This window comes from Harpegnathos saltator, unplaced genomic scaffold (genome assembly GCF_003227715.2).
Source record: "Harpegnathos saltator strain DR-91 unplaced genomic scaffold, Hsal_v8.6 scaffold16, whole genome shotgun sequence".
Taxonomy (NCBI): Eukaryota; Metazoa; Arthropoda; class Insecta; order Hymenoptera; family Formicidae; genus Harpegnathos; species Harpegnathos saltator.
This window is the reverse complement of record NW_020229939.1, coordinates 866,633-892,507: the sequence shown is the minus strand read 5'-3', so window position 1 is coordinate 892,507 and position 25,875 is coordinate 866,633. Positions and strand designations below refer to the sequence as shown.

The following is a 25,875-nucleotide window of genomic DNA, read 5'->3' as shown; positions in this document are numbered from 1 at the left end:
CCACCCTCCTCCTCCCGCCCGAGGGTTCCGATCGGTTCCCAAAACGTCCGGTCGCTCATTGGGCCACCTTACGCGCAGCCAAAAAGGTCCTTCGCTGGACATATCGCTCTCTTTCCTCTCTCTCTCTCTCTCTCTGTGTCCCTGCCTTTCCTCCCCTTGTGTGCCGTTCGCCGTTCGTGGAACGACGTTTCCAATTCGCGTCGCGGTGATTTTTTGTAATTAATCTTCAGACCTCGCAAGGGAGGAACGCGAAGTCGAAGAGGGAAAGGGACGGGAGACGGGGGGGGGAGGGGAGTCCAGTGAGAGACACGATGCCTGGAATAAACGAACGGGTAAATAAAAGTATAGGAGGGAGAGAGGACAGAGAGCGCGAGAGGGAGACGATGAAGAGGGGCGGCGGGGAGGAGGGGAGATCGAGAGCGAGGGTGAGAGGGCAGGACGAAGACGGGAGCACGGAGACCAGTCTGCCGCGGTGTATCCGCTTTTTGCGGGCGTCAGATGACAGTCGCTTATTTACCGGGGCCCCGCGGCCATCTTGCTGCGATCCGAGTTAAGGAGGAGGCCCTACGCGCGTAAGGAAAAAAAGGGGAAGAAAAAAAAGAAGGGCGGGAGGGGGAGGGGGAGGGGGGAGGTTTAAAGCGAGGCGATGAATACGGACTCGGCTAGAATTAATCGATCGCTCATCAATGTCCGCGGGAATCCCGAACGAGGAGCGAACGACGAAGATGGCGGCAGGAAGAACACGGCGGGAGGGGAAGGGGATCGCGCGTCGATCGAAATCGCATGTTGCGATTCCAAGAGTGTCTCGGAAGGAAAAAAGGAACGCACTCTTTAACCGTGGTGCTTATATACATAGACTGAGAGCGCTCCACGAGAGCCTCTGTGAAGACTCTGCGAAGACGTGCAGACATTCGATCTTTGTCTATAGCTTCATTTTTATCGGAGAAAGATAGCATGCGTGGGCAGTGAAATGGGAGTATATGGCTGTCTTTTATATCCTGTCTCCATAAGAAGCTCTCTCATAAGAGGACGCAGTTCACGTGCACAAATCTGCGCCTTAGCTCCGCGCGACGCACGAGTGAAGGAGAAAGAAAGAGAGAGAACGAGAAAAGGAGCGTTTACAGAGGAGAACACTAAGAGGTAATAGAAAATTTGCGAAAGCGCAGGAGCGTGAGAGCGAGTCCTTAATTCGGCCGCTTCTCGAAGCACGCTCTCTCGCATATTCGGGATGCGCCTCGCGCTTCGTTTTGGCTCTCTCAGCTGCACTCTCCGCGCTTCGCTTGAACGCTCAGCTTTCTAGCGAGAGCCGATGGTACGCGAAGGGTCGCGCGCGCGGATTTCCGGAGTCCAGGCGGCGGTGGGCCGCGATCCGCTTAATGAGATACTCGCCGCTACCGCGCTCATTAACCGCTCGCGCACACCGGCGCGAGAAGAGCTCGGGGCCGGGCCCAAGGTTATTCAATTAACGAGCCGCAAACGCGAATAAATTAATTATGCCGGCGCGTCACGGGATAGATTAGAGCGAGCGATGTGTCTATGGGAGGAATCCCGTACGGGGAATCGCGTACGGGAGGAAATATAGCGTGCGCGATGCCGACTTAATTACACAACCTCTCGCTAACATGTTTCTGCTTCTCGTTCAGTCAGTACCGTTTGCCGCTTCAAAAGGTACGCTCTCGCGCACGCCTAAAGGGGCTTCATTATTGTTCTCGTGCTTTTTTCTATCGCGTTAGTTCCGCGGGCGCTACCTCGCGCCCCCTCGCCCCGCTCTGTCCCGGGACATAATTTCTTAAAGCAAAGACGCGAGCGCGCGCGGCGAATGGGATAAGGAAGCGAGTGCCTGCCTTCTTACCGCCGCGTGTACAGCCGTGGAACATTGTTTATGTAATTATATCGGTAATAATGGCGACGACACACGACCGCACACGATGAGAGTACAGGAGACGAGCGAATTTTCGATCTGGCCGTTTCCCTCCGACAGTGAGCGGTGAAAATGAAGCGACATTTTTTACCGTGAGACTTTGCACCTTTCCACGATTCGCAAAAAACGTGTGAAATTCTCTGATTCACGCTGAAACGATTTACTTTAGCGGGGAATCGTATCCTCGCCCCGAGGTGCACTACCTCGAGTTTTCAGGATCAAAATGACCGCGTTGAAGTTATATATGTACGCAGAGAAATGTAATATTCGTTCGAGTTACTTCTGTATCATTAAAATCCTCCGACTGAGCTGCGCTAATTAAGTGCAAGAGAGATACGCGCAGCGGCGAATGGAAGCGAAGAAAATAGGCCACCCCGACCATGTATCTGGGATACATCCTGTCATTTGTCATTTCAGGTTTGCGCTTGACTCGTCAGCTTCTCCCCCATTGTCTGCGCCACGGAGATAGTTTTGTCCCTGGGGAGAAGCGTATCGCGAGATCGGCGACACTCGTATCACTCGACGATCGTATCGTTCATTTTCCGGCGAGCTTCGCGCAAGTCCCGGAATCGCGGCGCTGTCGAATTCTCAGCCTCGCAGACACACGAAGAAGAAGCTTTCCGAGGTCGAGAGTGAATGGCAGATCTATCGTGCTCTCGCGACGACATTCTACTCGCGACTTGATCCTTCCATCCGACCGTGTCCCTGATTCTCTCTCTCTCTCTCTCTCTCTCTCTCTCTCTCTCTCTCTCTCTCTCTCTCTCTCTCTCTTGCGCGAATCTCCAAATGATTTTCTGTTTTGAAGAAAACTTTGCAATTGAAGCAAATACAGAGCGGTATATCGGAACTAGTACAAGTACACGGAATGCTTCAACTTCACCGAGCAAAAGTCGCAAATTTTCAGGCGGAGTTTCATTTCATTTTTCAATCTTCGATACGAAATACGTTATATATCGCAATTAATTCGCCCAAATTTTGATGAAAGTAGCAATCAGTATGAGACACGTTGAAGAGTCTCTGTCGTTCTGTCGTTAAAATTCGACGTGAAGATTTCGCAAGCCGGACAATAAATGTAAAATCGTTTACAAATTTTTCATGCGCGGAAAGATATTCGATTTGCTTCGACTCATTTTCGTCGCATTTTAATAGGACTAACGGTCAATTTAGCAGTTGCGTGGTATATCGCGCTTGTTAATAATACGGTAATGTTTAACAAACGTTCCGTAGACAAAACCGCGGGCCGCTCTGTCAGGATTAACGCTCGCATGCGGGTCGGTCGCAGTACGAATTAGGGAAAAAACCTGATAACCCTGGCATTTGTAAGGATTAGAAAGAAAATAAGTAAAAACGGCAGCTTAAACCTCGACATTGGTCGTACGACGAAAATCTGGCACACCCTAATAATCCGGGGCGATTTCTCAAAAGACGATCTCGCGCGTCCTTTTTGCATTTCGCCGTTCATTTTCTCCGTTGCATAACTGATGCCATTCTCAATTACGTTTCGCTTCTTTTCAATTTACCAACACGTCCATCGGCATCGAAAACATATAAATATATTTATACAGAATTATTATCAATATTTATCGTGAAATGTATTAATTCCTATTACACTTATTTTCTTTAACTTTGAACACAATTTAATAAACACTTCTGGATATATATATATATATATAAATTTATGTTCGAAAGTATATCCAGTAATTTTTAAAAAATATTCTTGAGTCATAATGCAGAATATACTCGAGCCGAAATTTTGATTCTACCTGGTTAATCCTGCAAATTTCGTTGGCATTTGAGTGTATGATCAGTGGTTTCAAATTTCAAAAAATATAACACTATACAAATTATTGTCCTACTTTGACACACTACAAATCTTATTTATTGTCATCTTCTTTATATAAAATCTTAAAGACTCATTTAAGAATTATTTAATATTTGATTATCTCAATGTTCTATTTGCATCGAACTTTTATTTTTAATTTCAATGAGCAATGTATTAATTGTGAAACTTATCAACTATTGATAAAATGAAATAAGCAAATATTAAGTAATCCAACAAAAATCAATGGGTAAATGTATAAAAGAAACAACCAATTTTTATTCCCACAATCTTTTTTTTTTTTTAAGTTGGAAGTTTCGATGGGATCTGAGGCTTTTAAGAGTTGATAAGGAAGTATAATAGCTATGAAGTCAAAGACAAAATGCCTGCCTAAATTTTGACTCGAGTGTCTATTCTGGTCAAGTTCTTTAAATCGAGTCTGTTAAAATCGAGAAGTTCCGATCTAACAACTGAATTAACGTGAAGCCGACACGATTAAATATTTCAAGAGTCGTCGAAATATTTCATTTACCCGACGGGAATAATAACGGAACATACAACTACGTTTCGCGGCTCGAAACGTAATGTAATAGTCGTGATATACGAAGATAAATTTGACCGTTTTCGTACTTTCACGCTTTCTGTACATTTCCGTGACCAAATGTGATTACATCATACATCGGCCAACAAAAATCTCCGTGCAGTGTATATACGTCGGTGAGTTATCAAAATTTTCCGTCGATTCTTGAAATATTTGGACGTTTGTCGGTGTCTGGCGTTAATTAATTAACATTCCTCTCCCGATCGAACCGTTGCGTCTACCCGAGTATTAATGCTACGTATAATGCTACGAGCTAATGTCCAAAATTGCCACGACGGGGTATCGGAGGGCGCAACGCGCTGCATCGGGAAATTAAGACACAGGCAGCAGCGATACTTTTATGTGAGAAATCATTTATTGCGCAAAATATTTTTGATATTGTACCGAATCAAAATTTAGATTGTCAATACATAGCAGTATTAAAAAATCGCTTTCTAACTTTACAGCTGCTAGAAAGAATTATGAATAAAGTTTGTCCCTTTCTTTATCCCATTCTTCCCATTATTTATAATCATATAAATTATTTATTACAATATTTACTTGTCTCGCGTACTTTACACTCTGCAGCTAAATTACACGACTATAATATATTTGTTTGCCGAAACTAAAAATAAAGATTAAGTACAAGTAGAATATATTGGAGAGTATAATTAAATATTAAATAATATCTCGTTAAGATTCAACATGGAGAAAACATGCAGTAAATAACATCTGCAACATCACGGTAAGACAATAACACGCACAGTGTTATGTCTGTGGACGCTCCATTGATCCTTCAAGATGGACGAAATTTGCAAGATTAATGCAGGATCAAAATTTCTCGACTCGGGTATACACACACGGCGAGCTGGATCCGTATTCCGAAGTCATAACGCACATATTTCGCTAATTATCCTATATTGAATATTAAAATTCGACGAGCCGCGTAAACCCTGTTACCTTTCGACCGGTTTACAACGAAGTTTAATTACGCGGTGCCAAGTTTGATATAGTTAGGCCCATTGAACTGCCGGCAAGATTGTTTTACGAAGTAAATGAGGCAATGATGACTCGAGGCTTCGGGACCACCTAGCAGCCTGACGAAGTCCTTCCAGGCTTGCCTTTAAACTCCTTGCAAACTAATTAACGCACGACTAACACACGTACACACGCAGGCATCTATACGTACCCTATCTTCTCTTCTTCTTGCTCGCACGCGCTGAAACTCTCTCTCTCTCTCTCTCTCTCTCTCTCTCTCTCTCTCTCTCTCTCTCTCTCTCTCTCTCTCTCTCTCTCTCTCTCTCTCTCTCTCTCTCTCTCTCTCTCTGTCGTAGACTCTTAGAAAAATTTATCGAGAATTCTAGAGATCTGCCTGTAATTTAGGCTGCTGCTGCTTACTACTCTCAGCGGTAGTTGTAACACAGTTATTACCACAGAAATAATGTCCTGTATTAACTTCTATTACATTTGACAGAAACATATAAATCTAGTGTGTCCTCGGCTCGGCATTTGATACTAGTAAAAGATAACAGTAAAAAGAGTTTATGCATCTGGGACGTATTGCCATGTACAGGTTTTATTGTGTAAGTTATGAGGGAAATCACAAAAGACATGAAATAAAAAAAAATATTTTTCGTTTTCCTTTATAAAGTTGCTCCGCGGAAACAATGTCGCACATATATATTATATATGTAAGATACAAATAGCTGGATTATGCAACACTGTGTTAACGTTGGCACGCGTTTTTTCCTTCTCTCGTACATGTTAAAAGCGTGACGCTGCTCTATTAGTGAAATACGTGCTTCGATAAAATAAAAAAACACACATACATATATGTATATATGACGCGTTTGAAACCGGGCCAAAATGTACTGATAACAAACAGTTGTATCTATCTAGTGTATACAATCACGCATGTTAAAAAAGTTAAAAATATATTTTGCTATAAAGAGAAGTCCAGAAACGTTCTCGTAGTCTAAGTCTTCACAAGTACACAAATCTCGATCTCTCACGCGAATACATATGAAATATATAAAAAAAAAATAAAAAAAAAAGATAAAATATGTACATATATATTCACGTTTGACGTCTCGTCGATAATCCCGCAAAAAATCATGAATCTGCACATGTAACGTTAAATTGATAAATTCATTCTCTAAGATTCTTGCTTCTTTACACTATCTGCGATATTCTCTTCCTTTTTAGATATCATGAATCTCTTATCTCCCTCTCTCTCTCTCTCTCATCGCGTTACTCCTTCTTAACAAATATATTAGAATAGGCATAGGTAGACGCAACAGCATAGACTTATATTCTTTCTTATAATCTGTCGATAACGGGCATATATAATTGGGGAGGATTGGATATACTCATATACTTATATATGTATATATATATATATATGTATAAAAATATCTTGCGTTAAATCAACTATCGTTATTAAACGTTGAACGGAATTGGCTACGCGATTATATTCGATCAGGCAGATCAGCTCGGCACCAGTTCCGTTCCTGAAACAAAAATCACACACGTCTCGTGTTCAGTCTTGCTTTACTGCTCCTCCTGAAAAGCTCAGCTGTAACAAAAGTGTTTAACGCGAACAAGCGGTGTTTCCTCTCCTATCTCTTCCCTTCTCATATTCCGTTATAAAGTTATCTCATGCTGCATAACTGAGAAAAATCATCACTAAAACATTTCGCAAGACATCGAATACGTCAATTAAATGCGTCAATATCATGCGTGAGAAATTCGCTCGACGTCACAGCATGCTCATTCCATAAAAATCATCTCAATTAATTATCTCAATTAATTATATGACACATTCATGTACACACATTGTATGTTGTTTATACGCGGCATCTCGCGATATATACGTAAGTCGCCTGGCACTTTTCGTTTCCGTCCATCTCTCTGCCTCTCTTTTTTCTTTCCTTGCGTTTCTCCGTATTCCCTACGCAAACTTTCTTTTATCCCGAAGGGAATTTTCTTTATAGAAAATAAGCCAGGCGAGTCGATCAAAGCTCGCTCTGTTGTTTCATAGAGGGTGGATCCTACAAGGATTTGTATATTTGTATACGTATGACCGTGTGTATGTAGATGTGCGTTTATAGATGTGCTCGTCTGTATCTGTCGGACTGCACCCTCACGCAGAATGTGTGCGCGTGTGTATGTGTGTACACGGGTGTGAGACGAAACGTCTTACGCATGACTGACTCTCCTAAAGCATTTTTCCACGGTGCTAGCGAAATGGAGTCTACCCTTTCGTCTGCTTTCCTTTCTTAGCTATCCGTAGAATGATTTCCTAGAATAGCGAAAACACGAAAGAGCCACGACTTGATTGACGAGTGACTACTACGACATTGCGGCACAAAAACGCACGCAATAAAGTGCGCCGATAATAAAGCACATGCTCTCACTAAAGAAACGAAATGCTCAAATACTCTTGTTTCCTTCGCGCCGGATTAGAAGAGCTGCGAGAACGTAAGCTGCAAGAATAAAAAAAGAGCCGAGTCGCATGCAAATAAAATGATGGATAAGCACAGGGCGCAAAAAGTGTGATAAGAGGACAAATTGGTGCAAGTACGGCGTGCCGGTGTTTTCCCGGTCGTATCAGCTGTGAAAAATAGAATGACATTTCGCGATGCAGCTATCGCGCGATTTTCTGTTTTGCGTTTTACCGCGTAAACGAAGGAAACGGCGGTAAAAGGACGGGCGGAAGCGAAAGAAATGCTTTGCAAACGCGGCCACGGAAATCCTCTAGTCAATAGTGGTGTTGCTCGTGGCGCTCCTTAAAATCACATTAAGGACGAGAACGGTGCCGAAAATGATGGAACGAGGAGGAGGGAGCGAAGATGCTGCAGAATGGAAGGACGTGGCGGGAAGGGAGATGAGACGAGCTGCACGAGACCGTGGAATGCCACGAGAATTTTAAAACTGCGAGGAGAGCACCGAACTAAATCGATATCGAATTCATTGCGTTGTATTCATTGTTTCGAAGAGCCATCTTATCGTCGACTTTGTTCTACAGCTTCCTCACTCGTCATCGCGTCAAAATGAATCAAGCGATGAAGATCTTGAAAGATCGTCACAAGTGTCAACTTTGGAGATACGACTTTTTAAACATGCAAACAATTAGATTCAAATCGATGCAAATCAATACCCGCGATGTATCCATTTTAAGATTATCTGATCGATTTTACTGAAACGCGAGCAAATTATTCGAAATTTATCTCGGCCTAAGCAGGTGCGATTCATATCCTCCTCTGGTCCGGAGACAAAATCGCTCTTGATACGTAAAACGAAAACGAGGAGAAAACGAAGGACAAAGAGGCGGAGTTAATTAATTGCGCCATGATCAATGGAATTCTCGCGTAACGCATTGGAGGGAGAACCAAGGGAGAAAGGATTTCTCTCTCTTTCTCTTTCTCTCTCTCTCTCTCTCTCTCTCTCTCTCTCTCTTTCCTCCCCCGCCACTCTCGCCCCATCACATCTTCTTCTGTCTGTCTCTCGTCGTAGCTGACTGTGACAAATAATTACCAAGGCTTAACATAAGCCAGAGGCGGTATACTTAGCTAATAGCAAAAAAGAGCGGCAATGGCCTCGTCTCGCTACGTGCAAGCGGCGTTTACTCAACGCGTTTACGTTGTGACGGGCCCGCGCGGGATAGATTTCCACGATTCTGAATTCCACCGGCTTTCGCGCGACGCATTCGTGCAACGGTCGGGAAAAACCGAGAAAACGGAGACAGTGAAGCACGAGGAGCACACAAGTATCAGCGATTCGCGTCGCGTCGCATCGCGTCGCGGCACATCCACGGGTTCGCCCTTCAACTTCTCTCACTCAACTACTCTTTCTCTCTCTCTCTCTCTCTCTCTCTCTCTCTCTCTCTCTCTCTCTCTCTCTCTCTCTCTCTCTCTCTCTTTCTTTCCAGATGGCACGGCATACTCTCGGGGCCAGTCTTAAACGACATAATAGTCAGAGCCGGTACCGAAGCCGCTCTCTCACTCCCATCTCTCGCCGGCCTCTCGTTCTCGCGGGACCCCGGCTCGCAGCCTAACTTATACTTATTATTGCATTACCTCGTCTTCTAGCATAATTCCAGCCCGTGGAAGCTAGCGGGGAGAGATGATGTGAGAGAGAAAGAGAAAGACGAGAGAAACAAGTTGCGCCGGGCAATGGCTTTTTTTACAAAATTCGGCGCATAATCCGCTTTACCCGGAGGTGAAACGTGCGCACGACGTGGTCGTGGTCGCGCAATGGTGACAGCAGGTGCATCGCCCTCTTCTTCTGGACGCGCTAACGCGAGCAACCGTCTCACGTTAATGTCTTCATTACGACTTCATTCATCAAACCACACCGAGCCCGGCGCGTTCGTTTTTCCCTCAATATCCGTTTTCATGCCGGCGTGTATCTCCTCCCTCAACGCGAGGTATAGCAGTTTCCGCACACCGCGCCGCGAGGGATTTGATTTTTCACAGGAAGATGGGACGAGAGCGCGTCTCGCTCTCTCCAACCGCAACCGAGTAGTGTTGTAATCATTCGAGCGTTGTCCCGGCGTAATTAATTTTTTTAAACATTCCCTGTTACGCGCGAAGGTATAAAATGATACAAGATGTGTAAAGATGTACGTTTGTGCGGAGATAAAACTGCTCGCGAACAATTACATGTTTTCTGGAGGCATTCGGCGACGTGAGAAGCTGTAAATTGTAGCTGTGCAAATGGACGATAAGAGACACCTTTGTACAAACAAGCCAAGAAGACAAAAGTCCTGTCGTAATACTTGTGCGGCAATACCGGTTTTAAAATGGCAACCGAAGGAATATCGAGAGAAAATGAGACAAGACCGAAAGGCATCGAGCGTGGAGATAATATACGCTACAAATTTGATGCACGAGCATGTCGCGTTCGACAACAGTTCGCGCTCACCGAACGTATCCACCCCTCACCCCGTGAGAACTGGAAGGGGTGGCGGGCTCTCATGAATGTGCCGCGGAGTTTCGTGAGCTCCTTAATGAACCTAGTTCGCGAAAACCATTAATAACGCAAGGACTCGAGAGCGAGGAAGCGCGAGCGGGAAAAGAGCAGCCGATATTCTCGGCGAGGACCAAAACCGCAGATCTTCCGTGAAAGAAAGTCCACGGAGCAGCGCGGCAGGCTGCTTCACGGGGTCCATTATTTTTCCAAAAGGCAATTGCATGAAACGTAAACCGGTGAAAGTCGCGAGAGGTAACGCGAGAGAGAAAGAGAGAGAGAGAGAGAGAGAGAGAGAGAGAGAGAGTATTAACACGTATCGCAAAAATAAAAACGGGCCGGCGATCGCGATTCGTTGTTTGCCGAGCGAGTGACGCTTTAATGAAAGCTCTTTCTTCTCGGAGAGGAAACGGCGGGAAACGGAGAGATAGTCAGTCGGCTCGGAGGGTGTCGGCTAGCCCTAATGCGACGTATCAATATACGTGGATGGTGGTGATGGGCCAATATCGCATAAGTGGCTCGATTCGCAGTCATTTGTTACATTTTGTTCGGTCTAAGTAATTTAAGAGTCACCGTTCGCCCTCTTCTTCTTCTCCTCCTCCTCCTCCTCCTACACTTTCTCTCGTCTCTTTCGTCTTTCTCTCGAGTGGAAGGCCAAGTGACGAGGGGGCCGGAAGAGAAGGCGGAAACTAAGAGAGAACAGGAGAATAAGAAAGCGGAAAGGGTGGATGGTGGGTTAGGTCGCCCGGAACCCCGATGGAAGTTACGCCACGGCGAAGGGAGCGGGACGAGGGTGGTGCACTTCGCCTCCATTCTTCGGCAAATCGCGGCATATTTGTCAGATTTTTGTTCGAGAACAAAACCTCGCCGGGACCACCCCTGGCGCGGGAGTGAAAGGGAGGAAGGAGGGGGATAGACGTATAGAAGGGATGCGGCGGCGGCGCCTTAAGTGGATTGGTTTCGTTCGCTTCGCGTATGTGTATCTATCCACGGCGAACGCCTTAATTTCAGCTCGCTCTGCCAGGGATTCTCGCCTTTTCCCCGCCGCGAGTTCTGGGCCGCGTGAGGAATCTCTGCCCCTCCCGCGAAATTACAGCAAACGACGTGGTGCCTGCATATCGTTAGCGTAACGATCATCTCACGCGAGTCGCATAATTGCGCGCGCGCGCAGGTATCAGACACATGCAACGAAATGACTGCGAGCTAATCTGCACGACGCTACTCGGTGGAGTTTCGCGGAATTTCACACAGCACGACAGGCTTGCACACGCGCATGCGTATACTTTATACATGCATCATGCACCACGATACTCGTTCGAAATAAATCTTGATTTTTTATCTCACTCACCCTTGAAACCCTTTTCCGGCGACGTCGCCTCGAAACTGTGGGCGTCGGATTCTACGTCGTTCTCGTTTTCCATAGGAGCGTCGATCTGAAATCATAAATGTTCAAGGCTCACTTGTAACGCTAATTACAACAAGGATGGATTTCTCTTTTCTTTCTGCGAATTGCCCAACAAACTCAACCGCAAGTGAAATCCAAAATTTTCGGCAGCGAGATGTGCGCGTAACGCTCTCGTGTGCCTACGCAAGTACACGACGAAGAACGGGAGGGGGGAGGGGGAGGCTCTTAATCAAAGAATAATTTTCTGCTTGAGATTGTCGACATTGTTTCGTTCGAGATGCATCTCGGACAGGCGAGAGGACATGATCATCCGCATTAAATTTGAGTGACGTGGCGCATCGGAGACACGTGTGAACAGCTGCCAGCGGCTATAACAGTGTCTTCCCACGCGTCTTCTCAAAGCACACATGTGATCCACCAATTTACGCGTCTTTCCATAGAATTTCAGTAAGACTACGTCTTACGCCTCGTAAACCGTTACGAGGCCTCGGTAAATCTCGGAAGTAATATCGGCATCATTAATCATTAATGCGCATAATAGCGTGTAACGAGACGAAATACTATTTTCGTCGGCAGACAAAGGCGATCATGAGAAAGCAGATTTCCAAAGAAGAAAATATTTGTATTCAAGATATACGTAGTAGCGTAGCAGCGCCTAGCTGACTCGACAGAGAGAGAGAGAGAGAGAGAGCAGAGAAAGAGAGTCGCTGATGATCGAAAAACTTGGCATGGGAATCCGGGTGTGCGCGCGTAGGTGTGTGATTACGTCTCTCCGAAACCCCTTTTTCCCATAGAACTAAATATAGCGAGTGCCATCCGATGGCTTGGACACACGTGTGTCGCGCGACGTTCGTACGACCCACTAACATCTGGTCGGTATTTCCTGGCCGCGCGGCACATCTTCTGCAATATGATTTATTTTCAAGTATAGGATCCCAGAGATTCGCGTCACGACGAGAGATCGTGTCGGCGAGAGCGGATAGTCAAAGGCAGTGTGTGAATATACAGTGGCCGATGCAAAAACAAATCAACGCGCGTAGGGAGAAAGGGAGAACTGCAGTCGCCGTTAAGTGTTGAGAAATTTTTCAGCGTGTATATGTAGCAAGCGATAATAGACCTCTCTCCCTCCCTCTCTCTCTCTCTCTCTCTCTCTCTCTTTCAAATTATCTACATCGGCGCTTAAAAAAATACTCGGTGGAAAATAGAGCGTACGCAAGCTATGTTGCTGCCTCTCGTCTCGACTCGAGCCGTTAAAAGACACTTGGTCGATAATTCCTAGGCGGAGAGATGACGCAGTTTGTCAAAAACTATGCCGGCCTCAGCGTCATCGCCGAAGCGACGTTGATCGCTTCCGATTGAGGTCGCTGGCATTGGAAGTGCATAGTTTCCATGGTACGGATTCCCCGAAGTTCTTTCTTTCATCACTAAACATTATTCTCAGACCTCCTCTCTCTCTCTCTCTCTCTCTCTCTCTCTCTCTCTCTCTCTCTCTCTCTCCCTCCCTCTCTCTCTCTCTCTCTCTCTCTCTCTCTCTCTCTCTCTCCCTCTCTCTCTCTCTCTCTTTCTCTCTCTCTCTCTCTCTCTCTCTCACTGCAGCCCCCTTGTCTCGCAGACAGTGCGAGAGTGTGTAAAGAGGAAGACGAAGGTAGGGAAACCACGTAAAGAGCGTTCTACACGGGTATAAGGCCAGTTTTGAAATGCTCGGCAATATAGTGAGTTCGTTATGAGGCTCGCCCCGACGTGGTATGGCTCATAATTGTAGACTCGGAGTTCGAACCGTGCACCTCCAGGCACTACGTTCTCTCCGACTGACACCTATTGTCCGCGGGAGAGTTCCGCGGACTCGGCCGAAAACCGCTTCAATCGCTCGTCGGCGAGCGAAAAAAATTGTCCGATCGTCGTCCGCGCGCGGCACCGATTTTCGCCGATCGGCCCGATCGGCTTCTTGCCGCGCGCGAATCCGACCCGCCGGGCGCAAGGCGAACGCAAGGCGGACAAAACATTTCATGGCCGGGCATGAAAATTATTAGCCCGAGAATGTCTTAATCCCCGGCAGTGAGCCCGGTCCCGCGGTCTTCGGCTTAACATAAACTTTTTTTCCGCCCGAGACTCACCGGGAGAAACGCTCGGCGCGCGGGCTGACGGTCTCGCGAAGATGCGGCTAAGTGTACTGGAACGCGGCGCAGTTCGGCGCATAATGTATGTGCAACGTCGAACGGCACCCCGTTTATTTCCAGGCTAATGCACGGTTTTAAGGTACGCCGCGCGGTGCGCGCTTTTTCCACAGCCGCCGCCGCCGTCGCCGCCGCCGCCGCAGATCGCGATGCCGGCGTTGTTATCGCACGCTTTATGTTTCTATCGTCACTTTAGAAAGCGAGCGCACGACTTTTCGCGCGCAATCGCCGAGACGAGCGTAGAATCGCGAAAGTCGCGATTGGAAACGCACAGTATTTCAATAACGGCGTGTTACAACTGCGCAAGGTGATTAGAATTGCCAGACGCCCTCTTCTGGGAAGGCTTGTCCTCCTTACCCTTCTTTCTAGCCAAATTTGCCAAAATGTTCATGCCCTGCCAAGGACGCTGTTTGTCACCCTCCCTACCGCATCGAAGGAGTTTCTTTTGCTCTGCTTGCCACATGCGCCGCCATCACAATCGTTATCTAGTAACATTTTTGTCGATACATTTTCATCGATGATATGTACATGTGAAAAAAATATATCTGTATGAAATGTAAAATGTATGTGATGTTGAGAACTAACGTTTGACAAAATGGCAAACGCATTCTACCGACGATCTCTTTTCTTTGTTCAAAATTTTCGGTCGTCCTTTCCCAGCGACTTACAAAATTAGAAACCGAGGATGACGAACATATTTGTCGCACACGTAGCGTGCGATAACGATTGTTTTTTCCGTTATTGCTTGCGAACTCGGAAGGTCACTCGTGTTTGAAATCTTTTCTCGCCCGTCTCGATCGTCCCTTCCTGTCTCCATTTCGTGAGAGAAGTGATTCTTGCGTTTCCCTCCTCTTCTCAAGAGCACAAGTGAGACTCTATCGCGCATATTTAATTTTGTGATACGCTTACGCTATGCGCGCAACTAGATACGTGCTCGTGCGTTTTCAGCGTGAAGGAACACGTGGAATAACAAGCACTCTCGCTTCGGATAAGTATCTTTTGTATTCGCTGAGACATCATTAGGGAGTAGGAGTCTTAAGTTATTCCCAGGCTGTCCTGAGTTATTTATCTGTCTGCACGCGTAGGGTGAATCTTGCCACCTCCCGCTCTCCTCCTCCTCCTCCTCCTCCTCTCCTCGACCACGTCTTAATACCACGAGCCACAGAGTTAATAAACCGACATAACGGCAATTCTCAGAGTTCCTCAGCTTCCTTCAGTTTTTGACTGGGAGATTAATTCCTCGCGCGATTAATCTCCTCCCTTTCTCCGAGCGAAAAATTATGGGAGGACAATGTTTCGTGTATTTACGAGAGAGTCTTGCGCTCTTGATCGACGAATAAGCAAATCTCAGGTAGAGTGCGAGCAAAAATACGCACGAGTCTCGCGACGTCTGTTTAACCCTTTCACTGTTAGTGGGAAGTATACTTGTTGTATATCACATAATTTTGAAGAACTAATCGGGGCATTTGAGTTTTATTTATTTGAGAGATAACTGAATAGTTGGTCAACACATTCCAATAGGTTTTTATACCCAATTATTCATTTGTGATTATTTATAGCAAATCAAAGTTGAAAAAAAAATGCTTCTTTTAAGGAAAAATCGATTCCACGGAGAGTATTGAATATAGAGGTCTGAAATTTTCACCAAATATTTTTCTGATGTTGTACGAAAACATATATTTTTTTCAGTACCTTTTTGTAGGTTAGATTTTTTTTATAAACAAATATTTCTACAAAAACGGCTGAAATTTGACTTTTTGCACTTTTTAGCTCTATTTTCCTAGTTTTTCATTCTGTATCTTCATCTTATCCATACTATCAATATTATTTTACTCAAAAATGAATGTTCAATCTCTAGTAAGCATAAATATGCAATATTGAACATTTTCCCACATCAATTTTTTCCAGCTCGATCGAGTTCCATCGTCTAGAATCATTTGTTCTTATTACGACCTGGTCATTATTTAATAATAATTGAAATTTTCATTGATTTTGTACATCATGATCGCCATATTGAGTCCGCCATTTTGAATCTTGTAAATCTGACTTTAGATTCGTAATCAGCGATCCGACGAAAAAACGTAGGACTACCAAATATTTTAATAATTTTCTCAAGGGAAGTTAATCCAGCAGTGAAAGGGTTAAACAATCGAGATGTTCGAGACGACCGATCGACTCGTGATCAACACAGATCGATGAGATTTTCCGGATCGCGATACCTCGGTTCATTCGCTCTCGACGGTCTGCGACCGGTCGTGGTAAATTTCGGCGGGAAAAGAAGATTGAGAAAAAGATGCACAAGGACTTAATACAAGTTAGTTTTGGCGGAAGACCGCGGAGTGTATAAATTCAAAGTAGATTAATATTGTCTCCGTGGCTGTCGCGGCGCCAAACTTATGGCGCTAATTCGGCGGAGGAATTATTACAGCGGGGGCTGCCCTCGAGTCATCCCCCGCGCTCGCACTCGTGTTTTGCGAAAAGGGGGGAGGGCTGTCTTGTCTTTAATAGAAGCCGTACGTGCCTAGCAGGATTCCAAGCGACGCATCCGTTAATATTTGCACCTCGGCTCTTCTAGAATGGAGAATCGTCTCGATTCTCGAGGAGGAACGTCGATAACACCTGCGTGAATCGTGCATTTGCATGATGAATACGCGAGTGGATCGAACGAAGTTAGGACCTTACGTCGCGTTTAGCGCGACTACCGAGCGACGAAGGAGCGTGCGGGGTGTATCGGTAAACGCGAAGAGGGAGCGATTTTCTTTCGGCAAAATTAAGGATATTTCGCATTGTCTTTCGTTCCGCGGAGTACCGAAGAAGACGACAGACTACAGCTGTTTAGCATCCTCGATGAAAAAGCCGCTGGTAATTATTCAAATTATTTTCAAGGGCCACACTTTTCGGTAGACCGCAGCCGCTACATGGCGGATGTCTTTGTACTCCGTCCCTCCCCACGTCTACGACTGCGGGGAAAAAGCACAGTGATCCTGTCATCAGTCATAAAGCACAAACGAAACATTCAACGTAGAAACAACGGGAAGAAAAATAAAAAATATGAGCCACGAGCGCGGCCCCTCGTGGATTACACGAGCCTGCGCAACGACTTGCGCATCCTTTCGGTACGAACGACGTTCTTGAAATTATACAGCAGAACATTAAACGTGAAACGCGAGTCACATCGCGAGGCGTCGTTGCGTGAAATATTCATAATTCCCGCGAAGCCAAGGCAAACGCAATTGAAAATATCCACCGTCACCGCGCGATAGCGCGAACGCGACGTCGCGGAAAAATAAAGGGGAGGGACAAAAAGAGAGAGAGAGAGAGAGAGAGAGAGAGAGAGGGAGCGCGGGAATACAGACGATAGAGAAGGAGGTGGAGATTAGCCGGAGAAGAAGACGCTTTTTAGTAACGGTCACCGACGTTGCGGAGGTGTTGTGCGAGGAGTGACTGATGAGTTTTCCGCTCGATTGGATAACGGCCTGGGCCAGCAGCAACACACACTCGCCCCGTTGCTGGATTTTTTCCAGCTTCCCTGCAGCGCGATGACGTTTGACCTAAATCCGCCGGCTGAGAGAGCTGACAGGCTGAGCGCCGCACCGGCAGAGCGCGAGAACTCCGATTTGGGAGATGCGTTTTTCCTTCGGAGAAGAGGCGAGAAGCTCGCTCGCGCGCGCGCGCGCGGCTCGATTTAATATCGCCCGTAATTAAATCGCGCTCACGCGCGCGACTACAATGTATATTTTATCGCGAACGTCTCGTCCGCTACCCGACGCTCCGCTCGGCCGCGTAGCAACGCGTTCTCGGACGCAACGTTCAGCCAAGTGCGGAACACGGGCGGAGATATGCTGTCGATCGAGCGAACGGAGCATCGCGGACGCGGCACTTTAGGCCACATCGTCCATAAAGAACGGACCATGCTTCCGCCAGAGACAAAGGCCGCCTTCATCACGAGCACCGTCCACCGCGCTCTTTGCCGTCGTGCTTGTCCTCGCGCGCTCAGGCCGCGCGCGCGCGGGACGACTCTCTCGCCGATACAGCGCTCTCTCGGAGCGAGCCGAGTGAACAGCAACAGATAGAGAGAGAGTGATCGCTCTACACGTGCATCGGCCGCTGAATCTCGCGTAAATATCGCGTACACGCGTTGGGCGATGCGACGACGACGAGTAAAACGTTACTCGATCAGTCTCGATGGAAAATTATATCCCGTGTAGCAATTAATATACGGGAGCGCGATGTGTCGTAACTCGTTCGCGCAAATAATAATCACGTCGGCTGAATCAGCTTGGTGGGATTTTTCCTTCCTTCTCTCTCTCTCTCTCTCTCTCTCTCTCTCTCTCTCTCTCTCTCTCTCTCTCTCTCTCTCTCTCTCTCTCTCTCTCTTGAGACAGGTGCGTAAAGTTTGGTAAAACGATGCGTCCGGCCCGTCCGTGATATATCGACCTTGACATGTTACGACATAAGGACGCGTGATATAATGAATCACAAGACGGAGCGGCCGGCGAGCCGAAGTGAAAACCCGCGACGGCGGCGGCGACTCGGAGTCGCGAGACGCTCTCGTAATTATCGCTCATATAATTGTTTCCGTATACGTTGCACGGCGCATCGCCATCGATCGGTCGCGGCCAGCGACGGATTCCGCCGGCGTTCCCCGCGCGCGACATCGGTATCCTTCGTTCCAAAGTAACGTGGAAGGGGAGGAGAGAACTGGCAAATTGCAGAGCGTTAGAGATCGCGAGCGCGATTTAGTCCCGTGGCCGCGGGAGACGAAGGCAGAGGCGAGAGGCAGAGTGGAACGGCGAAATCACCCCTCGAGGAAACGCTCGGATAGTCCAGGGTGGTCTTAGCGTGTCGCTTAGCACCCTATCTGCAGGGATCTTCTCTCGGGCCAACCCCTACGCAGCTCTCTCTCTCTCTCTCTCTCTCTCTCTCTCTGTGTGTGTTCCTCCCGGGGTCTCTCCTTCTCCCTCACTCTCACGCTCGCTCTGCTCTTTCTCCCGCGCCACGCTAGACCTCATGGGGGGCTGCGTTTGTCGTGAGCATTACTCACTTTCTAGACGCCTACTTGCAAACCCCAGCGAGAGCCGAGTCGTTCCCGAGGCTCGGTGACTACATTAGGGAACAAATCTTCCTTTTCTCGAGGCAGCCTCTCGCGGCTCGAAAGGCGACACATACGCTGCTTGCTGTAAATAATGGCTCGTCCGATCAACCTTGTATTGACCGGTCAGTCTGTACCGTCACCACCGCCGACATACAACACGTCGTCCACGAAACATCGCACGCGCGAATTGTCTGCTTGATTCAATCGCCTGCTGACGCGGATCTTTCGAACGTAGGTCCAACGAACGACGCTCGACTCGCCTGGAGGAGAGCGCACACACCGTGGTGTGTGTCGCGGTGTCATCGATCACCGGTTCGGTTCACCGGTAGAAAATATTGCCCGTGCAACATAATCCTCTAATTACGCAGCCGAGCGCGGTGAGAATACACATCGACTGTCTCCGCCGGTGTCTAAAGTAACTCTCTACGTGGACGAAGAGAACACGTCTGCGCTCCGCGACGTTTCGTAATGGCTTTTGAAGAATTCCGCGGGTAAGATTAACGAGATCCACGTGTCCGGTATTATCGGCACGCACCCAAGACCACTTGTTCGAAAGAGCAACCTGTAGAGGCTGGCATACCGCACGGCTCGTAAGTGCGTGCGGCACAAGGAGGGAGCGAAATTCAGGGTTAGCGGCGCGGCCAAACATAGAACCGTGCGTATGCGGGAAACACGTGTACGCGTCCATAAATATCTCTCTCGCCGTGGAACTCCACGCGATATAGAGAAGAAAGTCGCCACGAAACTTCACTCCGACCGGGCCTTGTTCTCCGCCAGGTCTCGAGTTCTCTTCCCGAGCCCGAGCTTCGATCGCAGCGTCGTGAACGCAGCCCGTTGTGAGCGACGCACGCGTGAAAATCATCCAACGAGGTCCGCGATAACGAGGCCTCGACGTGTGCGCAATTAAGCGAATGAATCGGTCACTTTGTCCATATAGATGATACTTTTTATATTTCTCTGGAGGTGAGAGACTCGGTATACGCATCTTTCTGATCAGAGAGATCGGCAGCCCTCGGCATCTACACCGTTCAACTACACCGAGGTTCAATTAATCGAGCCGCCGAGCGTCGTGCGGAATTCATAAGGATGTCGAGAGCGAAATGCTCGGAGAGCGGAGCAATAAAGTGTGCTCTCTTTCCGCCGGCAGCCCTCGGTCAGGAGCCACCACATGTCCCTCCGCGAAAAGAGTAGCTCTTCCTCGCGTCATCTGCCGAGACGAGACGAGACGAGACGAGACGAAACGAGACGGGACGGGACGGGACGGGACGGGACGGGATGGAACGGAATGAGACGGGACAAGAGATGGAGGGACAAGAGGGGACACACATCGAGAGGGTCGGCCGACGAAGAGCAGCAGAGGCCACCGAGAAGCCGAAAGCTAAACCCGCCGACGCGACGGCGAGTTGGCCGGCGAGCGAAGCGAACCGTTAGTATCAACAAACAGAAGCTTAGTTGTTACCGCTGCGAGAGCGAAAGGGTTAAGTGGACAGGATACACGGCACATGTTTCACGCGGAAGTCGGCCTCGCACGCGTTTCAAAGCGGCATTCCGCGCTTCCGAGTTATCGCTCTTCATTTGTCACCGTTCAGGCCCAACGAATTATATCGTCGGTATCGAGTCGAGATGTCGTCGAGCGTCCGTCGAGACTCCGCCTCGCAACCTGGGAAATTACGGGAAAGATACAACGGACGTGAAATAAGAACGGAAGTTTTCTCCTCATCGCTGCTGTAGGATCCCCTCGAAGGGAAGAGAAAGAGAGCGCGAGAGGGATTCTCCGCATACGCTGCGATTTCGCACAACTTTGTGGATTCGCGCGAGGAAACGGCGATGCGCGATGCGAAATAAGAATGCAGCTCGCTCACCCTCCCGCTGCACAACCATAACTTATTCAGCGTTTAAGGGAACCCGATGTGGGAGAGACGCCGCCGGGGAAAAGGAGAGCACGCTCGCGGCAACGGGCAACGGGGGGAGGGGGGGGGGGAGGGGAGAGGGCGAATCGGGCCCATAAATCATGGCATTTTCAGATTTCCTTTTATCAGTGGCTCTCTCTAACCGTACTGGCGGCTCGCGGCGACCACCGTTGACCCAGCGCCATAAATATCCCCATTAATATTAACTTAGGCTCGCTTAGGAGGCGAGAATCGCGAGTGACCGAATCGAAACGGGGCGACAAAAAACGCCCGGCCCGGGGGGGATCGAACGGGCGAAAAAAATCTCGTATGCCAGGGACGAATCTCATATAGGACGCAGCTGGGAATTGGGCAGCGCCGCGAAAAATTCATGGTGCGGAGGAGCCCGGGTGGTTCCGGGGTGGTTCGTGCCGAAACGGGCGAAATCGTTGCAGCACCTCGCACCGGTGAGGATATGAATTGATTACGGATAGATCTCGCGCGCGCGCGCGGAAGCTGTGCCGTTTTCATCGCGATCGCGCTCGTCTCGAGACGAGCGTCGACAACATCGGCGACGCGGTCGAGCTACATCCGCGGATGCGAGTCTCCTCGCAGTCGGGTGTCGCCACGCCTGAATCCCGACGCTCCCCCCCTCTTCCTCCCTCTTGTCCGATTCGTTTAATAAAACAAAACATATCCATTTCTTTCTGATCAGCGACATTAAGAGCATTGATGGTAACAAACGCGTAAGTCTGTCTTCTAATACGGCAACGGTCGAGGAAGGCTAGAGCGATGAAGAAGCTAATACCGAACTTTTTGTGCCATTCCATTCTTCAACGTCTCTTAAGCCACACTTTCTTGCGTATATCGCGACGTGTATCACCTGTCGTCGAATGACGCGCGCAGCACTTTCACACTGTGCCGCGCCGTTAGCGGGATCGGAAATCGCCGCAAGAAAACGCAACGATGTCAAGTGCGAAGTGGAGCGCTCGATGAACGATATGTAAACGATTGCAAATGAGGAGTCGCGCCGGGAGAGATCGCAGCGCGAGTTCATGTCGCGTCCTTATTAAACGTAGCGCCGCGCGACGCGAGAGCAGGTATAAATCTGTGCGAGCGTACTTATCAAAATTACAGAGTGAAACAGCACAAACGACGCACAAGCGAGCGCGAGTCCGCGCGAACGGAATCATCCTCCACGCGATTGGGCGATCCACTGTAATTATCGTAACTATCATCATGACAGCGACGCGTGAGCGTCTCACGCTCTCTCATGAACAGGCCAGGCGGCGTTAATGACTGAAGCGATATTCTGGAATCCGCCGTGCGCGCACCGACGCGACGCGACGCGACGCGACGAGTATCGCTCGGAATTCGGTGGAGAGTCTTCTCCCTCGATTATTTTCAACGCATTCAGGAGCGAAATCGATAACGATGACGATGCCTTTTAAGCCTGCATCGGCTTAATTGATTTATTTCTGAGAGGGTCCACCGTCGGATGAGACGCCGCGGTCGCCCTATTGGCCAACGCGAAAAAGGGGCAGCGTAGCCCGGCCGGAGTTCCTTTCGAAGGACTCTTTCACTCGGCAGCCCTTTCTTCGATCTTATCTTCGAAGGCATCGATAATTAGGGGCGATAATTACGGTGTTCCAGCTACTGACCTCTAGCTACCGGTCTTTCGGCGAAAAAAAAGTGCCGACGATAATCGTCGCTAATGTAACGTTGTAATATCTCGATGTCCTTGCGATGTACGCTCGCGCGCGCTCGCGTTACGTCGCCACATAAATCGGCTACGGACGCGATCTCGGTCTCGGTCTAATCAACAATGCTGGTGCACGCTGATTAGCATCGCGTATCGTTTGCTCCTTCTCCCTCGCTCCGTTTTTTTTTCCTCCTCTTTTTCTAAACTCGTGCGAGCGCAAAAAATCTAAATTGCACATTTTTTACACACTCAAGATGAATAATTAAAAGTCCATTAGTGGTATTGCCACTTTGATTATTAGCGCGGAATATGCTGTGCGAAAAGATCGAATGTCGATAACACGTTATTAACATCTTTTCCAGACTCCTTTTCCGCAGCACGACTCGAAATGAGTACGAGTATTGCTGAGATCAGCCTTTTATAAATAGTACGTATGCATACATAAATTGTGTTTATTTTACGTTAAATGCTGCAAACTCTTGAGAGGTAAACGCAAAGAATTTCGGGATTCATCGACGCATTACGTTGTTTATACACAATTTCTCCTCGATCGTGTTTTATTTTTGATCTCGATTGATTCTTTCGATCGATACTATTTGTTCCTGAAATATTTACCTCTTCAAATATATCTGATAAAAACGAAGAGATAAAGTCGTGAAGGAATTAGCGAAAGGAACGTGCAAAGTTCATTACATCACGAGATGCGTTGCGGCTTGCGAGGAGCATTAATGAAGATTTACACATCTCAAAGACACCGAGAAGCACACTGAATCGGGAAGACAACTTTTCGGCCGGTCGAGCCTGGTTGTTATGATTCGATTTTAATGCCGAGCGTTCACCGGCGCGGATAATTGTCGTCATTACCTGCACGAGAGGGCACGTTTACTGTCGTTCAACGGAGAGCTCGAGATGGTTTTGCTTCAACCTCCCGTGCAAACGGGATCCTCGTTTGTCGGTAGAATGTAGCAAATGGAAGTAAAGGCGACGCGCGAGAGAAAAAATAAGGATAATACACGTCCACTCCCTAGTTTTCGTCTACAGAATAGATGCAGGACGAGTTGACAATAGGGCCGACAAGGAACGTAGGGAACTTGACATCGAAAACGCGAAAAAACAGTGACTTTATACGTGGAGTTTCGCTGTGTGTGTGTGTGTGTGTGTGTGTGTGTGTGTGTGTGTGTGTGTGCGTGTGTGCGTGTGTGCTGCTAACTCGCGATGAACTCTCTGTCGCTTACTGATAAACGTACTTCCCGTTTGGACCCGTCAACGCAAACGTCCACGTCCACTTGACCTTCATTTGATCGTCCCCTTACCTTTTCCATCGTTTCGCACCGCCGTGGGGAGATTTATAAGGGGCGGAAAATCATTTGTCGAAATTCTTAGCAAAATTACCAGAGCACGAAGACACGGACGATCGAGGGAGCGAGCACGAAGGTGCAAAATTGCGAAATCTATAGGGCTCTGAGAGATACATAGAACCCGACCGCGTCACACTGTTCCGCGTGGACCCACGACGGATCAGCATATTTTGCAGGCCGGTTCCGACGGCGGCGCGGCACGTATCTTTTTATCGTGCGGCCGCGGCATAGCGACCCTATCGGATGTTTCCAATTTTCTGTTGGCGCTCCTGAAGAGAGACTCAACCGAGTCCGTCATACGGGATTCTCTCTCTTGTGCGGGAAGAGCGAGATGAACCGCGACGAAGGGATCGCAGAATGGACGGGAGGAAGGGAGATATGAGAGCGAAACGGGCACGGGAAAGAAAGAGGAGCATAGAAACACGGGGGTGAAGGGCGGGGAGGGAAGACGGAGAGGAGGAGGAGGGTGAGCGCGTCCAACGCGGACATTCGTCACACGACATCAAACGCGGGTGCCGCCCGTTGGAGACTCTCGACCGACCGACTCTAAAGACTCCGGTCGATCAGCCATGAAGAGCAGTCTCGGGAGGAATTGCAAAAAAATCGGGAAAAATTAAGGATGGATCAAAAACAGCCTAGCCCCCGTCCGACATTGTGCACAACTTTGTTGCTATTCTTTATCTCGCCTTTACCGTCCTTGTCCTCGATTTGTCAATAATTATGACGTTCGTTTTAATTTCGACGAGGCAAGATGAGGGTATCATCTGACAACACAACCGCCGAGTCCCCTTGATTCACGACAACAGCCACGATCGCGACTTAAACGAGAAACGCGGAGCGCTTTCGCCAAAAACGCATTTCGCACGTTTGCTCCGAGGCCGCGCGGCGATTCGCGCGGTCGAGCCTCGAAAGTCGTGCGGGGACCTTTAATACACACGGACTATAAACTGGCTGCAACGTGCAACTATTTCGCCGATCCATTTGCGACGGAGAAAGATCGATTAATCATGACGTGTAACGCGCTCATAAAAGCGCACAAACAAATTGGACGGCGGTGGAAAGGAGGAGCGGTAGGGAACGAAAGTGACATAAAAGAAAAGAGAAAGACGATCGACCTCGCGCGACGTAATGTCGTTGATCTCCTTCGGTCGACCGGATCGGCGAAGAAAAAAAAGAAGGTAGTGATATAATGTAGATACAGTAGCGGACATAAATTTAAGACGTCTATTTTCTGAATTCTAAATGCATGCGGATAGTATGTTCCTTTTCCTCTAAAATGTTTATGTACATATTTGTCTGAGCTGTCTGAGAGGCAAACAATAATCTCTAAAAATGAACATTATTTGTTCTTCTTGCATTCGGTATAAAGATATTGCTAATATGTTCCCTGTCACTCTCTCTCTTATTTCTCTTATTACTATATATCTATTAAATATAACAATATGAAGGTAAAGATCGGAATTTAAGTTCAAAGGAAAGAGAATTCGTAGGAACGTTAAGGAAGAAGAGAAAATCTTGTTTTCAAAGATGGCAAACACTGCAAATCGATCAGAAACGGCTTGTAGGCAACATACAAATTTCAGAAGACTGATTCGTACTACGATCAACTGATAAGACGACTGTTATAAAAACTGTTATAAAAATGGATCGAAAAATTCATTACTTAAGGCAAAAAGAACTTGATATTCGAAGAATTGACGTAGAAATTCATTCCAAACTTAAAACGCATGTTCAAAAGTTTGCGCGGAAAAAGCTTGCGATGAGAGATTGAGAATTGCGAATTGTCTTCGTTGAAACTGACAAGCATTGGAGACATCATGAAAAGTGGGGAAAAGTAATATTTCCCGACGAATGAACATTCAATCGTCAGTCATCGGACAAGATATGTTATACGTTGCAAAGGCGAAGATTTGGGCCCAAGACCCAACCGTCAAATATGGCGGTGAAAATGTTACCATGCGG

At 47.7% G+C, this 25,875-nt stretch overlaps 1 protein-coding gene across 6 annotated transcripts in view; it reads right to left on the bottom strand.

The window, feature by feature from the left end:
• Positions 1 to 5,869: 5,869 nt before the first annotated feature.
• Positions 5,870 to 25,875, bottom strand: part of LOC105183360 (ubiquitin carboxyl-terminal hydrolase 48) — a 57,281-nt gene continuing 37,275 nt past the window's right edge. For all 6 annotated transcript variants that reach the window (XR_003112573.1, XM_025296742.1, XM_025296743.1 and 3 more), the window contains 2 exons: positions 11,639 to 11,723; positions 5,870 to 6,830 (listed from right to left, as the gene is read on the bottom strand). Coding sequence is in view for 5 of the 6 variants with exons in the window: in XM_025296742.1 (XP_025152527.1) it covers positions 6,808 to 6,830; positions 11,639 to 11,723 (108 nt within the window). In the remaining variant the exon portion in view is untranslated. The remainder of the gene's footprint in view (positions 6,831 to 11,638; positions 11,724 to 25,875) is intronic.